This window comes from Muntiacus reevesi, chromosome 7, assembly GCF_963930625.1.
Source record: "Muntiacus reevesi chromosome 7, mMunRee1.1, whole genome shotgun sequence".
In the NCBI taxonomy this organism is placed as follows: Eukaryota; Metazoa; Chordata; class Mammalia; order Artiodactyla; family Cervidae; genus Muntiacus; species Muntiacus reevesi.
In genome coordinates this window covers 43,289,121-43,302,796 of record NC_089255.1, presented here as the reverse complement: position 1 = coordinate 43,302,796, position 13,676 = coordinate 43,289,121, and the positions used below count along the sequence as shown (strand labels likewise).

The 13,676-nt window shown below is 45.3% G+C and overlaps 1 protein-coding gene across 1 annotated transcript in view; it reads left to right on the top strand.

Moving 5' to 3' along the window:
- NID2 (nidogen 2) overlaps positions 1-13,676 on the top strand; it is an 82,140-nt gene that overhangs the window by 23,368 nt on the left and 45,096 nt on the right. Inside the window, exons 5-8 of the mRNA XM_065940026.1 lie at positions 5,154-5,303; positions 5,724-5,969; positions 7,231-7,431; positions 8,740-8,970. Coding sequence (XP_065796098.1) covers positions 5,154-5,303; positions 5,724-5,969; positions 7,231-7,431; positions 8,740-8,970 — 828 coding nt within the window. The remainder of the gene's footprint in view (positions 1-5,153; positions 5,304-5,723; positions 5,970-7,230; positions 7,432-8,739; positions 8,971-13,676) is intronic.

Here is a 13,676-nt window from a genome sequence, read left to right as displayed (position 1 = left end):
ACTTAGCCTAAGTGGGCCATCCAGCGCAGAGTCCTGCTTCTCAGCCAGGGCAGGAGTGAATGCTAAAGCATTCCCTGAAATCCCACCCACCCCATGAGCTGCTAATTAATTGGTCAGATGAAATTCATTCACTACGTGAAACAGCATTCTCCAACTCAGAAAGGGAAGGTTTGCAAATATGCTGACCATTGGCATCCATGGGCATAAGAGACCCCAGGAGTGGCTCAGGTGCAGACTCTTGGGACCCGCCCACCGAGTCTGAATTGGTAGGTCAAAGGTGTGCCCTAGGAATTTGCATTTTTAGTTGGGATCCCAGGTGGTTCTGATGCAGTGGTTCCCAGAATCCATAGGAAGGAAGGCAGCGTTCCCTCTGCCTGGCACCATAGGGAAAGTGTAAGTCCCAGTCAGAGCCAGAGTGGAGCTTCCCAGGTGCCTCAAAGGTGCTGCCAGAGCTGACCTCCCACAGACCTCCTCCAGGAAGCGGCAGCTCCAGCCTTCCAGTTCCCACGCCAGGAAATGAACATCCCTGTGGAGCCCTCTCTTTCTCCTCTCCGCGTCCCCTCTCTCTACCTCACCCCCCACTCATCCTCCTCTTCCCTCCCTCTGTCCAGTCCATCAGCCCACCCTGGCCACTCCACCTCACAGCACTCCACCTCACAGCACTCCAGATCTGGTCTCTTCTCCATCCCCTCCATCATCACCTCCAATGACCAAGCCACCTCCCCCTTCCCACACAGCATCACCCTTCTGCTCCAAACCCTCCAGCAGCTTCCCATCTTGCTCAGACTAAAACCCAGATCCTCCCCTTGACCTCCCAGGCCTGACAGGAGAGAAGTGGCCAGGGCTACTTCTCCGGCCTTCTCCCCTCTTCCTGCCCCTGTTTCTCCCACATGCCTGCCTTCCAGACAGGGCGTGCCTGCCCTCACTCATCCTCCCCTCCTCCAGGCTTCTGCCCAAAGTCACCTTCGCTCTCCTGTCCCTCCCTGATTTAGGTTTCTGCGTAGCAGTGGATATTATCCACCATGCCGAATAATTTACCTGTCTATTGACTGTTGTCTAGGGAGGGGGATATAAGCTTCAGGACAGGAGATTATTTTGTTTAATGAAATTTATTTCTGGCCGTGCTGAGTCTTTGTTGCTGCACAAGGTCTTTCTCTAGTTGCAGCAGGGGGGAACTACTCTTGGTTGCCGTGTGCAGGGTTCTCATTGCTAGTTTCTTCTCTTGTCGCAGAGCACAGGTTCTCTAGAGCACGAAGGCTTCAGTAGCTGTGGCGCACGGGCTTAGCTGGTCCGAGGTATGTGGACTCTTCCCCAACCAGGTATCGAACCCATCCCTGCAACGCGGGGGGATTCCCATCTACTGCACCACCAGGGAAGTCCAGGACAGGAATTTTTGTTTCTCTTGTTCCCTGGTGTATCTTCAGTTCCTACTCCAGGGCCAGGCACATAGGGAGTTCTTAGTAAATACTTGTTTGAATTACTGAAAGAAAATTGTAGCGTTTGTCTTTCACCTAAGTTGACACTGTCAGTATTACATGTGCTCATCTGCACATGGAGGCAGGTACAGAAAAGGAACCGGATGTTCCTCTGACCAGGAGCATACCCATGTTCCCCCTGCATGGCCTGCACAGGCTGGAAGGCACAGCTTGTATTCCTGGCTCAGCAAGTCCCATCCTGAGCATGCAGCTCCCCTCCCCCCCACATACACAGTTTTAAAAGATCCCCAAACCAGCCTACCAGTAGCTAACCCATTATAATAATAGTTTCAGTCATGTAATAGACTTTCATGGGGGCCTAACTTATTTTTTGTTAGAAACATGCAGATGGTGTGCCTATAAACTTTTAAGCTTTGGCACAGTTGCATTTGTATGTTGCTGGCTACACCGTCAAGCCTCTCTTTTTACCCAAAGAATAGCCATGCCTCCACCTCTTAGTTCAATTAGCCCAACTCTACACATCTGTAGGACTTCCCTAGTGACTCAGATGGTGAAGAATCTGCCTGCAATCCAGGAGATATGGGTTCAATCCCTGGGTAAGGAAGAGCCCCTGGAGAAAGTGGCAACCCACTCCAGTATTCTTGCCTGGAGAATTTCATGAACAGAGGAGTCTGGCAGGCTCAAAGAGTGGGGTCGCAAAGAGTTGGACACAACTGAGCAACTGAACTGACTACAAACCCATAATTTATTAATTTGAGGGTAGAACAGTGTTTTTTTAAACTGGAATACAAACACTTTACAACATTAGTTTCTGCTGTACAATGAAGTGAAACAGCATTGTATATATATACACACATTGTATATACACACACACACACACACACACACACACATATCTCCTCCCTCTTTGGGCCTCCCTCCACCCCCATCCCACCCCTCTAGGTCATCACAGATCACCCAGCTGAGCTCCCTGTGCTTTATAGGAGGTTCCCACTAGCTATGTTTTACACATGGTGGTGTATGTATGTCAATTCCAATCTCCCAATTCATCCCGCCTACCCTTCCCCCCGTGTCCACATACCTCTTCTCTCATCTGTGTCTCTATTCCTGCCCTAGAAATAGGTTCATCTTACCAATTTTTTTTTAACTTGAATTTCCTGAAGATGACTACCCTTTAGTCCTGCATCAGATCACCTTTTCACCTTTGCATCCAGAAGTATGCTAAGAAACGGTGTGATTTCTGGTGACAAGGGCTATGTGTGTTTTTGGGGTCATCCTGATTTTGGAGAGGAAGAAACAGACTCTGCATCTCTGGTTTCCGCGGAGCCATCTGAGCCAGGCTGCTGTTGAGTGTCAGACGTGGGACGCTTTGCCGCCCAGTTCCCTTGTGCTCCGGGAGAGGAGGGTCCTGATGGCAGCTGAGGCTGTGAACACACACGTATGCCAGTCCCTCCAGGGGCCGCTTCTTAACACTTACTCATGACTTTCTGAGCTGGAGAAATCTGAGATTTTGACAAGTTACATTCATTTATTTTTACTCAAACTGGGATTTCCTCCCCTCTTTCTTATTAGACCAATGGTAAATAAGGATGCATAGTTTTTTCCTCATAGCCACCTCTTAACAATCTTTTTTATTATCTGTTTTGTTTTTCTGCATTGAGTTTTGTGTCACTTTCCTGTTTTAATTTTTTTTCCAAATGTTCAGAGTGATGCCTGGTTTTCTATTTTGAACGAACTGGAATTTCTCAGCCATGTCCTCAGGGCCCAGTACCAAATCTTGATTCACCAACTTTATTTTCTGTTCCTAGTCAGATATTCCATTTGAGTCAAGATCATCTGTCCTGCCAACCCTCAGCTCGCTGCTTTCTCAGGAACCTGTAAACAGCAGTCAAATACTGTCCAGAAGTGACTCCTGCCACTCATTTCTCTTACCTGTGCTTTTCTGTCAGTGAGACAGCCCTCTGGGGGATCTCTGCTGTCTTCTCCCGTTCCGTCTGATACATGAAGCATGACTCAAACTCTACTGGTCGAAGCCTATGTTGATTAACACTAGTTACCTGACCAGCTCCTTTGCCTGGCTCTCATGATAGACGTCCTTGGGCCCCACCGGCAGGGGGTCAGGTCCAGCTGTTAAGAATCTGGAGCAAGTGTCTCTGGGTTCAAATCCCACGTTGGCCACCTGTGTGACTTTAGGAGAGTCAGTTTAATCTGTGCCAGAACTTGTTTATCTGCATATAGGAATTTGAAGAAAGTCCCTGCTCTTGTGCAAACTGAAAAAATTAAAGTTCCTAGCCTTTAAAGTACCCGGCGTTTATTAGGCACTGTTTCAGTGTTCACTTTGTTATATTCTCAGTTGCTGGTACAAGTCTTTATGCTGACTCCACTGTTAACTTCTATGATTACTCCACTGTTAACTTCTATGATAACTTCTATGTTAACTTCTATACCTCCCCGCCCCCCAATTTTGTCTTCTGTTCTCTTCTGGAATACTGGGTAAGTATTGATTTTTCCATTTCTTCCTCCCCTTCCCATTTCCTCCTTTTCAGACTTAGTCCTGGAACGCAGCTGCCACTCAGTTTTTCCAGAGCAGGTTATGTGTGTTCCTCACAGCGGTGACGGAGTCTCGCCCTAGAGTTCTCTGCCGGCCTTCCTCCTCAGTCCGCTCGGGGAGCCTCCTCCCAACTCCTGCTCCTGGGGAGGCGGCGGCAGAGGTGCGCACAGCCGCTCTGCCTCCTGGTGGCCGTGCTAGGGACTGGCATCGTCCCCAAGCCGCCTCTTGTCTGTCAGCACCCTTGGCCACACCCCACCTCCTTGACCGTTCGCTGTAGTGACAATGGAATCTGCTCCAGTTCCTTTCTTCCTTGGCAGCACAAATGGTCCTCTTTCTTTTTTTAATGGGCAGAGTAAGCGGGAGATGGAAGGACAGCTACCAGCTACCGGAGCATTGAACCTACTTGGGCCCACATGGCTTCCTACAGAGGGGTGACTGTGACCAGGCTCTCCACGACTGCCCAGACATCCCGCCTGGGTCACACCCACCACAAGAAACCCTGCGAAGGCCCAGAACTTTTCACGCCTGGCTTCCCTGTTCCTTCCCCTCCATCTTGACCTGCCTCCCCATACACTTTGTTTAGGGGGTGTGCGTGTATGTGTGTTCTTTCTTTAACAGCCTTCTTCTCTTTCAGAAAAACATTTTTTTTTTTTTTTTTTATTCTGGGTTGTAAGACAAGCTATAGGTTATTCTCTCTCAAGTTCAGGGTTATCAAAAAGAAGAGAAGAATGGTTAGACATAAGACCACATTTGTTAGTTTTTCTCTTTGGTCATCCTCTCAGAAACTCATTGCTAGTAGTTTGAACCATATAAAATTGCTGACCTTTGGCCATTTTTGACCCAGAAAATGGCCATTTTGTACAGTTCAGCCTAAGACCTACTTCCTGGCTGGCTTTCCTGTCCCCACATAGAGGGTCTCAGCCTCATCCTTGCTCACCAGCTCTGCAGGGAGACCAGATGCGAGCAGTCAGCAGTGCTTCTTGCCAGAAGACCAAGCAAGTTCATTCCCCCTGCGTTGAATGTCATCCCTGTCTCATCAAAACTGCATTTGTTTATTACACTCTAAATGGATTTTATGGGGCAGATGCTGTGTCCATGATGAAGCTCGGCAGCCACTGCATCAGAATCACTTAGTCCTTTACATGCAAGTTTGTTTTCCTTTCCAGTCTTCACATACAATGCTGCCAACAAGGAGACCTGTGAACACAACCACGAGCGCTGCTCCCGGCATGCCTTCTGCACTGATTATGCCACGGGTTTCTGCTGCCACTGCCAGTCCAGGTTTTACGGGAACGGGAAGCACTGTCTACCCGAAGGTGAGGGGTGATGGCTTGATTGGGGCAGGGGGCTGCTGTGGGTCTTTTCCTGCCACTTGCTGTTTCTAGCGGCCACCATGAGATCTGCTTATGGACACTGTCACTACTGTTTGAATCAAAGTGCTAGCACAGGTGCTCCATAAATGTCTGAGGGATGAACACGTTTGAGCTAATTTCCCAATTTGAGGATTAACCAGAAATGTTTCCTCCCATTTTGCTAGTGCATTAGAGTCAAAGTGGATGGGAGAGAGGGAGGATGGGAGGAGAGAGATGGAAGGCAGGTCTGTCTGGTACCTAGATGGCCAGTGGGTTGTTAAGGAGTTGGGAAAAGGGCTGAAGATGGAGACTGGGGAGTTGGTGGGTGGCTTTATCTGTGCGCCTGGATGATGGTCAAGGTTGACAGGGTTTGCTATCTCTCAGGGGCACCTCATCGAGTCAATGGGAAGGTGAGTGGGCACCTCCTCGTGGGCCACACACCTGTGCACTTCACCGACGTGGATCTGCACGCTTACGTGGTAGGCAACGACGGCAGAGCCTACACGGCCATCAGCCACATCCCACAGCCCGCTGCCCAGGCCCTTCTCCCACTCACGCCGATCGGAGGCCTATTTGGCTGGCTCTTTGCTTTAGAAAAACCAGGCTGGGAGAATGGCTTCAGCCTCACAGGTGAGCAAGGCCGCGGTCACCACTGCTTTGGTGGCGTGGAGGCTTGGGTTTCCACTCAGTGGAAGAGGGTTCACTTGCTCCAGAGCCACACAGGTGGGCTTGTTCTGTCCGAGGTCATGGGGGATGGTTTGGCCTTGCAGGACTGTTTTTAAGACCCAATGATTTCTTCTAAATGCTTTCCAGGTTGTTCTGAGAAGTAGGATGATTCCATTTGGATCATTCATGGTCTCTTACCCCATTTGTTGAAGCCTATGTGTCACATTCCATGTAACTGAGTTGTCATGTGCATATTCATCAAATAGGGAGGCACGTGAAAATTCTAGGGCACCTGGAGGTGATTTCACTTCACGGGGAGGGGTGCCTTTCCTCCTTGTCCCTTGATGACTCGCATCTATAATGGTATAGACAGTGCTCCTTAGACTTTAACCCATATGCACATCATCTGGGTCCTCAGGAAAGGGGAGGTTCTGATTAAGTAGGGGGAGGGGAAAGGTGCAGGGAAGTGGGGCCGGGGTATCTGGGATCCTGTTTTCCTAGTGAGCTTCCAGGAGATGATAATTCTGGTCTGAGGCCCACCCTTTGATAGCAAGGGTATAGGGAATACATCTCGGCTTGTCACCTCAGTATACCTTGTTCCCTAGTGGATTTATCTTTATTGCACATAAAGTGTGAGAGAGAAGTTCTTTGCCCACCTCCAGCTATAGAACTCAATAGCCATTTGTAAGGTCTTGCTTTTAATCAAGGTTTGATAAAACCTTGAGTCAAAAGTAGACAAATAAAATATAGTATACCTAGTTACATTTGAATTTCAGATAAATAATGATTAATTTGAATAATTTCTGTAAGTATGCCCCAAATATTGTATGGGACATAACTTATGCTAAAAATCTGTTTTTTATTCATCTGAAATTCAAATATAAATGCGTGTCCTGAGGAGTTTTGTTTGGTTTTACTAAGTCTGGCAGCCTTAGAAAGAGAAAGGTCAAGGATGTTCATAGGGGTTTATCTTTCACAGAAAACAAGTTCCTACAAAGAGAAGCAGTGTGAGATGGGATAGGATGGAACCACACTCTTGAACAGAAAGTTTGAGGAGCTCATGAAATGAACAACTGATAGTACTTTACCCTAGTTATCAGATCTTCTTAGGAACTGTCTCCAACAGCAGCAGAAATTGGGAAGTGGAAGTACGCACTGGTGATTATTGCTGAAAGATGCAATGCTTCTTTTCATTCCCGTGCTGAATTTTTATTTTTCTCTCCAGGTGCTACCTTTATTCATGATGTGGAAGTTACTTTCTACCCAGGAGAGGAGAGGGCTCGAATCACTCAAACTGCTGAGGGGCTGGACCCAGAGAACTACCTGAGCATTAAGACTAACATTCAAGGCCAGGTGCCTTACATACCGGCAAACTTCTCCGCCCACATGGCTCCCTACAAGGAACTCTACCACTACACAGACTCAGGTGCTTGCCGCCAGTTCTCACATCTGTTAAATGGGGATGGTACACATCTCACAAGATAGTTATGAAGATGATGTGAGTGATTGCATGTCCTTAGAACAGTGCGTGGCCCGTGAAATGAGTTCAATATTGGTTTGACTATTCTTGTTATTTTGTTAGTGTGAGAAAAGTGCTAGGTGTTGTACATAAGGATATCAATATCCCTACCCAGTACTTGCAAGTAATAATAACATAATCAGTTACAACCTTGTCTGCGGAGTGGGAAGGGATGGTATAATTATGTATGACTTTTAACTCTCGTCCTCTCTGGACCATGGAAAAATACTGATGATTGGAATTTATACTTGTTCCGTAACCTTGTTTGGAGCTGCAGTGTTATAAAACTACTGTTAAATTTGAAGTCAGAAGATAGGAATTTTTGTCATAATGTGTCTAAAGAATGTGGGGAATAAGGTCACTTACATCAGAGAGCCTGTTTGCTCATCTCTAGAATAATAACCCGTTTTCTGTCTGTCTCACATGGGTGACGTGTTAAGTGTGATGTGTTCTATAAGACACCACCTGCTTTCAAGATGCTGCCCTGATCTCAGCTCCTGTCCTGCAGCACAAGGGTTTTGATTGAGCCTTTACTGCTTCTATGATGAAATCAGGCAAGAGGCACAGGGAAGACAGTGGGCCGCAGAGGCCTGGCCTGGGCACAGGGTGACTGATGGCCAGAAAGCACTCAGGCCTCCCTACTCTGCACTCAAGTGGAGACAGAAGGTGCCCTCCACCACTTCCTTTCCCCAGAAGCCCGCAGACTTAAGTGCGAGGTGTTGGAAAGCTTCTTTTCGGTGCACTGATGGATGGATTGGCTGAAAACTTGGGAAGTCAAGTCAGGCCAACTTGAATTCCAGTTACCACTCTGTGTTAGCAGCCTTGTGTCTTAGACTATTTCTTAACTACTCCTTAACCTCTGTAAGGCTCTCCATACAAGATGGCAGGGTCCACCTTACTGGCTACTGTGAGGAGTAACTGAGGCAGTGCATATAAAGTGCTGGGCATGGCTGGCACATAACATAGTGTATGCTTTGTGAATATTGACAGCAGGGTTTACATCTCCTGCTCTCAACACTTTGGTTTTACTTTTACACCAGTTCTTGGGGTGGCCTCACATGTTCCCATTTAAACTCAGGAACTTCTGAGGGGGACATACTCCAGCAACTACATAAAAGCTGTGCCAAGAAACTCAACCCACATAAAAAAAAACCAAAAACCTCTGTTTTTAATATTTGCAAATTTTCTTGTTTGACTGAATGATGTCTGTTGCAGCTGTGACCTCCACAAGTACCAGAACCTACTCGCTCATGTCTGGTGCCATCAACCAAACACGGTCCTACCGCATCCACCAGAACATCACTTACCAGGTGTGCAGGCATGCCCCCAGACACTGGGCCGTCCCCATCACCCAGCAGCTGAATGTCGACCGGGTCTTTGCCTTGTACTCGGATGAAGAAAAAGTGCTCAGATTCGCTGTGACCAATCAAATCGGCCCTGTTGAAGGTATGGTTTCCCTTTTCTATTCTTACTGGGCAAAAATTACATTGAACCTTCTCTCTTCATTCCTTTTTAATGCCTTAGAACGATTTACATAAGTTACTAAGGGTAACTGAGTGCCAGGCTCTGTTAGGTGCTGGGTGTAAGGATGAATAAAGCAGGATCCTGTCCTTGAGAGGTAGAAATGGAGCTTTTAGATAGTGTTCCTGCCAAGATCAGGAATAGAACATTATACATGAGGCTAGTTTGTTGCAAGACCCAATTGTGTGCGCCCATCTGTGTTGGGGACACACCTGTGAACAAGGTGTGGCCAAGTGAGGAGGGAGAATGATGCTGACAAATAATTGTTATGATAGTGATAAGCACAGGGTGCTGTGAGCCTAGTTGGGAGTTTCAGGGATGATGTCCCCAAGGAAGTGACATTTAAGCTAATTAAAGGGTGATAAGGATTTCACCAAATCATGGTGGGACAAACAGCCAGTGCCTGAATTGGATGCAGATAAGTAGTCAGTGGGGGCTGGTCATTGCAATTATGGTCCCTGAGAATAATGGTTGTTAGGATGATGATAAAGATGATGGCATTTATTAGTACAGGAAGAATATAAACCAACATTTTCAGAGAACAGACTTGATAGCTTATTTAGCTGATGTTACTATAGAATATAGTGTAATATGGTAACATGAAGAATTTTGAATTTTTAAGGGTCGGTTCGGTTCAATTTCTATGATTCTGGACATGTGAGGGTTTAAACCTCTGTTACTTACTCTAGCAAAGTAGCTTTTATCAGACTGTTTATTTATTTTTTTTTAAAGAATCTTTTTGTCTTTATTTTTAAAATTTATTTTTGACTGCACTGGATCTCTGTTGCTGTGGGCGGGCTTTCTCTGATTGTGGTGCCTGAGCTTCTGATTGCGGTGGCTTCTCTTGTTGAGGAGCATGGGCTCTAGAGAGCGTGGGGTCAGTGGTTGCACTGCATGTGCTTAGTTGCCCTAGGCCATGGGGGATCTTAGTTCCTGGACCAGATGTTGAACCTGTGACCCCTGCATTGGCAGGCAGATTCTTAATCACTGGACTACCAGGGAAGTCCCTATCATACATTTCTTACGTTTGTGGAGGGTGATGCTTGATGTTATAATAGGTAGTGAGACGTGTCATATGCATGGGAGGTAGTGTTAGTGGTGGGAAGTTTTTTCAGAGTAGATATATTAGTTGATCATGTGGGAATTGAGGGTAGGATGCTTTAGTTCATAGCAAAGAAATTGTTGATAGTGTTTTATAATAAAGTTGGTTGTATATAGTTCTGGTATGTGGGGGTTGTGGAATATCCTAGAAAGAGGATTATTGTGAGAGTATTTATTATAATAATAATGTGGGCATATTCTGCTAAGAAAAATATATCCAATGTGCCTGCTGCATATTATACATTGAAACCCAATGCGAGTGTAGACTCTCCTTCAGTTAGGTCAAAGGGGCCTCGGGCTTGGTTAATTTCTGCTAGAATGGAAATAAATAGATTGATTATAGCTAGGGGTCGTGATAGGAAGATTATTCATAAATGTTCTTGTGATGAGGGTTGAGAGGGTTAAAGATCCATTTATTAAAAGGATTGATAGAGGAATAATTGCTAGTGTTACTTCATATGAATTTGTGTACTGCACATAAGGCTCTGATTAATGTATATTTTGAGTTGGAAGCCCATCTGGATCATAAGATGGAATATAGAGCTAGGCTTGGCATAGCTGGTATAAATATTACCCCTAGATTTATATTAATGAGGGGATAATGTATGGGCAGAGCCATTCGTATGATTAGGGCTAGGGTTAAAGTTAGGACTGGTATAGAAATGGAAGATGTAGCTGGTTCCTTAATGAATAGTGGTTCTTTAATAATTTGACTGTATCAGCAATAGGTTGTAATAGGCTGTATGGTCTGACAAGATTTTTGGCTAAATTAATGCAAGAAATGCCACGGCTAAAAGAATGGAGATGATGAATATTAAGATGTTAATTATAAACATTTGTTAGGGAAAGGATTTGAACCTCTGGTTATAAAGGGTTAAGTTTTACACAATTACAGGATTCTGTCACCTTAATAAACTCTGTTCTTGGGTAATATTTTGTATATATTAAATTACATCATTAATTGGTTATATATGTGTGTGTGTGTATATATATGTGGCAGTTTTTTTACATGGGCGTTGTTTCTCTTTGTCTTTTCACACTGGAAGAACTATATAATAGAAAACAATCTTGATTGCTCTGGTCTGAACTCAGATCATGTAGGACTTTAATCATTGAACACATTTTTAATAGCAGTTACACCACTGGAGTGTCCTGATCCAACATCGAGGTCATAGACCTTTTGTCAATATGAACTCTAGAATAGGATTGCACTGTTATTCCTAGGGTAACTTGTTCTGTTGATCAATTTTTGGACCAATAAGGGATAATATTTGTACTCGTAAGTCTAGACTTTAATCATTTGGAGATATTTTTCTTCTCTGAGGACACCCCAACCAAAAATGTCAACCCATATTAAAAATTTGTTATCCCTTAGTGGTTTAGTTAGTTTTCTGGGGAGTTAGTTAATTAAAGCTCCAAAGGGTCTTGTTTTATTTTGCTATTGCTGCCTGTTCATGTGGAGGTCAGAAAACTGACTGAAAGTAAGAAACCGTAAAACCCTCATGTGGCCACTCATACAAGTCCTTGTTTAGAGAACAAATGATTAGGGCACCTCTCTACAGTCACCATGGACACCATATACGCCATGTACAGTCACCTCTGTACAGTCGCCATGGATACCATATACCCCATGTACAGTCACCTCTGTACAGTCGCCATGGACACCATATACGCCATGTACAGTCACCTCTGTACAGTCACCGTGGACACCATATACGCCATGTACAGTCACCTCTGTACAGTCGCCATGGACACCATATACGCCATGTACAGTCACCTCTGTACAGTCACCGTGGACACCATATATGCCATGTACAGTCACCTCTGTACAGTCAGGACACCATGGCTGTTTACCAGTTGTCACTGGGCAGGCAGGGCCTCTAATACTAGTTGTGCTAGAGGTGATGTTTTTTTGTTTGCTGTGTTCCTTTTACTTTTAAAAAATCTTTCCTTGAGTGCCTGCCTGTGTTAGATTAATAGCACAATTACTGAATAATCTTGAGTTGTGTTTATTTGCTGTTAATTATCAGTATATTGGGCTTCCCAGGTGACATTAGTGGTAAAGAACCCATGTGCCAATGCAGGAGACACAGGAGACTACAGTTTGAGCTCTGCATCAGGAAGATCCCCTGGAGGAGGGCGTGGCAACCCACTCCAGTATTCTTGCCTGGAGAATCTCGCAGACAGAGGAGCCTGGTGGGCTATAGTCCATAGAGTTGCAAAGAGTTGTACACGACTGAAGTGACTTAGCATGCATGCATGTGTCAGTATATTATTAGCTGCTTATGTAAGTTTATGTAAGAAGAAATATATCTAGTTACTCATATTAACATTGTTGCCTCTATTGGTCAATAGATTAGTTCAGCATAGAGCTAGGATTGATTTGCTTATTATTGGTATTCAGATAAAGTTTTTGAGGGCTTCTCTGGTATCTCATCTGTGCACACTATTCACAATAGCTAGGACATGGAAGCAACCTAGATGTCCATTGGTGGACAAATGGATAAATAAGTTGTGGTATATATACACAATGGAATATTACTCATGTATAAAAAAGAACACATTTGAGCCAGTTCTAATGAGGTGGGTGAAACTGGAGCCTATTATACAGAGTGAAGTAAGTCAGAAAGAGAAACACCAATACAGTGTATTAATGCATGAAGTGAAAGTCGTGTCTGACCCTTTGCAACCCCATGGACTGTATAGTACATGGAATTCTCCAGGCCAGAAAACTGGAGTGGGTATCCTTTCCCTTCTCTCAGGGATCTTCCCAACCCAGGGATCAGACCCAGGTCTCCCTCATTGCAGGCGGATTCTTTACCCACTTAGCCACAAGGGAAGCAGAAGAATACTGGAATGGGTAGCCTATCCCTTCTCCAGTGGATCTTCCTGACCCAGGAATCAAACCAGGGTCTCCTGCATTGCAGGTGGATTCTTTACCAACTGAGCTATCAGGGAAGCCCACATTAATGCATGTATATGGAATTTAGAAAGACGGTAATGACAATCCTATATGCAAGGCAGCCAAAGAGACACAATTGTAAAGAACAGACTTTTGGACTATGTGGGAGAAGGCGAAGGTAGGATGATTTGAGAGAATAACATTGAAACATGTATATTACCATATGTAAAATAGATGACCAGTGCAAGTTCGATGCATGAAGCAGGGCACTCAAAGTCGGTGCTCTGGAACAACCCAGAGGGATGGGATGGGGCAGGAGATGAGGGGGGTTCAGGATGGGGAGACACATGTGCACCCATGGGTGATTCATGTCGATGTGTGGCAAAAACCACCACAATATTGTAAAGAAATTATCCTTCAATTAAAATTAATTTAAAAACAGAAGAATCTACCTGTAATGCAGGAGACCCCAGTTCAATTCCTGGGTCAGGAAGATCCCCTGGGGAAGGGATAGGCTACCCACACCAGTATTCTTGGGCTTCCATGGCTCAGCTGGTAAAGAATCTGCCTGCAATGCAGGAGACCTGGGTTCCATCTCTGGGTTAGGAAGATCTCCTGCAGAAGGGAG